General features: G+C 35.5%; 1 protein-coding gene across 1 annotated transcript; it reads left to right on the top strand.

Moving 5' to 3' along the window:
* Positions 1–846: 846 nt before the first annotated feature.
* On the top strand, positions 847–1803 carry LOC115272571 (olfactory receptor 52A5). Its single transcript, XM_029915607.1, has one exon. The coding sequence runs from the start codon at positions 847–849 to the stop codon at positions 1801–1803; it is 957 nt and encodes a 318-aa protein (XP_029771467.1).
* Positions 1804–2555: the final 752 nt, after the last annotated feature.

Raw genomic sequence — 2555 nt, 5'->3', positions numbered from 1 at the left:
CAAATATTCTCTTCAATATTTGTTTTCCTCTCCTTTGAATATATATCTAGAGATAGAATTGCTGGATTATATGTAGATCTTTTTAAATTTTTGATGTACTTCCATTTTGATTTCCATAGTGGCTGACAAGTTTATATTCCCACCAAATATGTACAATGTCTTCTTTTTCTCCATATCCTCTCCTACATTTATTATCTCCTGTCTTATTGATAAAAGCCATGCCAACAGAAGTAAGGCGATTTCTCAATGGTTTCTATTTGCATTTCTCTAATGATTAGTTTATTTAACAGTGAGAGAAGAAAACCCTGCCAATAGTAAAGTCTTTGAGTACATCATACCATGTGAAACACATAGAGAAAGACTCATACTGTAGGATAACACTTATATGTGAAATCTTAAAAAAAACTCTTAAAAACAGATACAATTGTGAGTACCAGGGACTAAGAATTGGGAAAATGGGGGAGATGTTTATTAGTAGATAAATACGTTCTGAAGATCTGATGTACAAGATAGTGATCATAAATGAAAATATTGTACTAAAAACATCAAACTTGCTAAGACACTAGTTCTCAATATTCCCACCACAAAAAAGAAGGTATAATCATGTGATATAATAGTGTTAGCTAACACTACAATGGCATTGCAATATATGAATGTATCATGTTAACATGTTGTGTATCTTAAGCCTAGAAAACTCTTCAATGTCAGCTATATTTGAATATACTAACTAAATATACTTTGCCAAAAAGAAAAGCAATTTCTTGCAATTTTTAATCCATGTCATCTTGACAGGATATAGAAGATGAATTAACAATACTACTATTTGATTCTGCTGACCAAATCATCATGCTCATGCTCAATGGCTCAGTCTTCATGCCCTCTGTACTAACGCTCATTGGGATTCCTGGACTACAGTCAGTGCAGTGTTGGATTGGGATTCCATTCTGTGTCATGTATATCATCGCTGTGATTGGGAACTCCCTAATTTTAGGTATCATCAAACATGAACACAGCCTCCATAAGCCCATGTACATATTTTTGGCCATGCTGGGGGCCACAGATATTGCACTTAGCACGTGTATTCTGCCCAAAATGTTGGGCATCTTCTGGTTTCATTTGCCAGAGATTTCCTTTGCAGCCTGCCTGCTACAAATGTGGCTTATTCATTCATTCCAGGCAATCGAATCAGGCATCCTCCTGGCAATGGCGCTAGATCGCTATGTGGCCATCTGTGACCCCCTGAGACATACCATCATCTTCTCCCAGCAACTCTTGACTCACATTGGAGTTGGGGTGACACTCAGGGCTGCCATTCTTATAGGACCATCCATTATGCTCATCAAATGCCGTCTGAAACTCTACCGAACTACGGTCATCTCTCACTCTTACTGCGAGCACATGGCTATTGTGAAGCTAGCTGTTGAGGATATCCGGATCAACAAGATATACGGCCTATTTGTTGCCTTCAGTATCTTAGGGTTTGACATAATCTTCATCACCTTGTCTTATGTGCAAATCTTTGTCACTGTGTGTCAGTTGCCCCAGAAAGAGGCACGTTTCAAGGCCTTCAATACATGCATTGCCCACATCTGTGTCTTCCTACAGTTCTACCTCCTTGCATTCTTCTCTTTCTTCACTCATAGATTTGGCTCTCACATACCAACATATGTTCATATCCTCCTATCAAACCTTTACCTGTTAGCCCCACCTTTTCTCAACCCCATTGTATATGGTGTGAAGACCAAACAAATTCGTGACCATGTCCTGAAAATATTTTTCTCCAAAAATATTCTTGATCATTAGTAGCTCCTTCTACAAACATTTTAGTTGGATTCAAAGTAGAAACATCAATATAGTAAACGTTTATATCTCCTACTAATATCTATATTCAAAAAGTATTTAATTATAGATGCTCAAAAAATGAGGTGTTTGGTAACCATATTATCCTTAATAAAAATGATTTGCAATTTCAGTTAAAACTGAATAATCTTATGCTGAGATTTAAAATCTTTTCTGTTATTCCCATGTTTTTTTTTTCCCCATTGTCTACTCCTAGAGCTTCCCTTCTGGCAAGCATAGACCTAAATAAAAACTAAATTGCAGAAAATAGCACAATTCTAGGTAACTTCCAAGGACTGTGTCACATATCAATGCTCTCAAACTGATAATCCAACCCATAACTTTAGTTCTAGGGATATCTCATTTTCTAATATTTACTTTTCTACCTATATCTTGACAAATTTGATATCACCTTTCTCCTATGTTTGTCTACACTCTCCGCAATACTGGTAAATAAAGAAATGTTATAAAAGAATGACAACGATATGAGCAATTCCAAAGCTTTATGGACATGGACTAAAAATAGAGATGAATTTGTATAGAAAAAAATACACTAAAAATTTTATAAAAAGCTAAGCATATTCACCAGTGCTTTTGTTCGCTTGTTAGGTTTCAAAAACAGTTTATTGAAGTATAATCCACATTTAATAAACTTTCACATACATAAAGTTTGAAATTTGGTAAGTTTTGACATATACGAATCCATTATGAATCCA

Source organism: Suricata suricatta, chromosome 11 (genome assembly GCF_006229205.1).
Source record: "Suricata suricatta isolate VVHF042 chromosome 11, meerkat_22Aug2017_6uvM2_HiC, whole genome shotgun sequence".
In the NCBI taxonomy this organism is placed as follows: domain Eukaryota; kingdom Metazoa; phylum Chordata; class Mammalia; order Carnivora; family Herpestidae; genus Suricata; species Suricata suricatta.
The sequence above is the reverse complement of the archived record's forward strand: the minus strand, read 5'-3'. Positions and strand labels throughout refer to the sequence as shown.

Coding starts and splice junctions, on each gene's coding strand:
- LOC115272571 (XM_029915607.1), top strand. CDS start 847: ATGCTCATGCTCAATGGCTCAGTCTTCATGCCCTCTGTACTAACGCTC.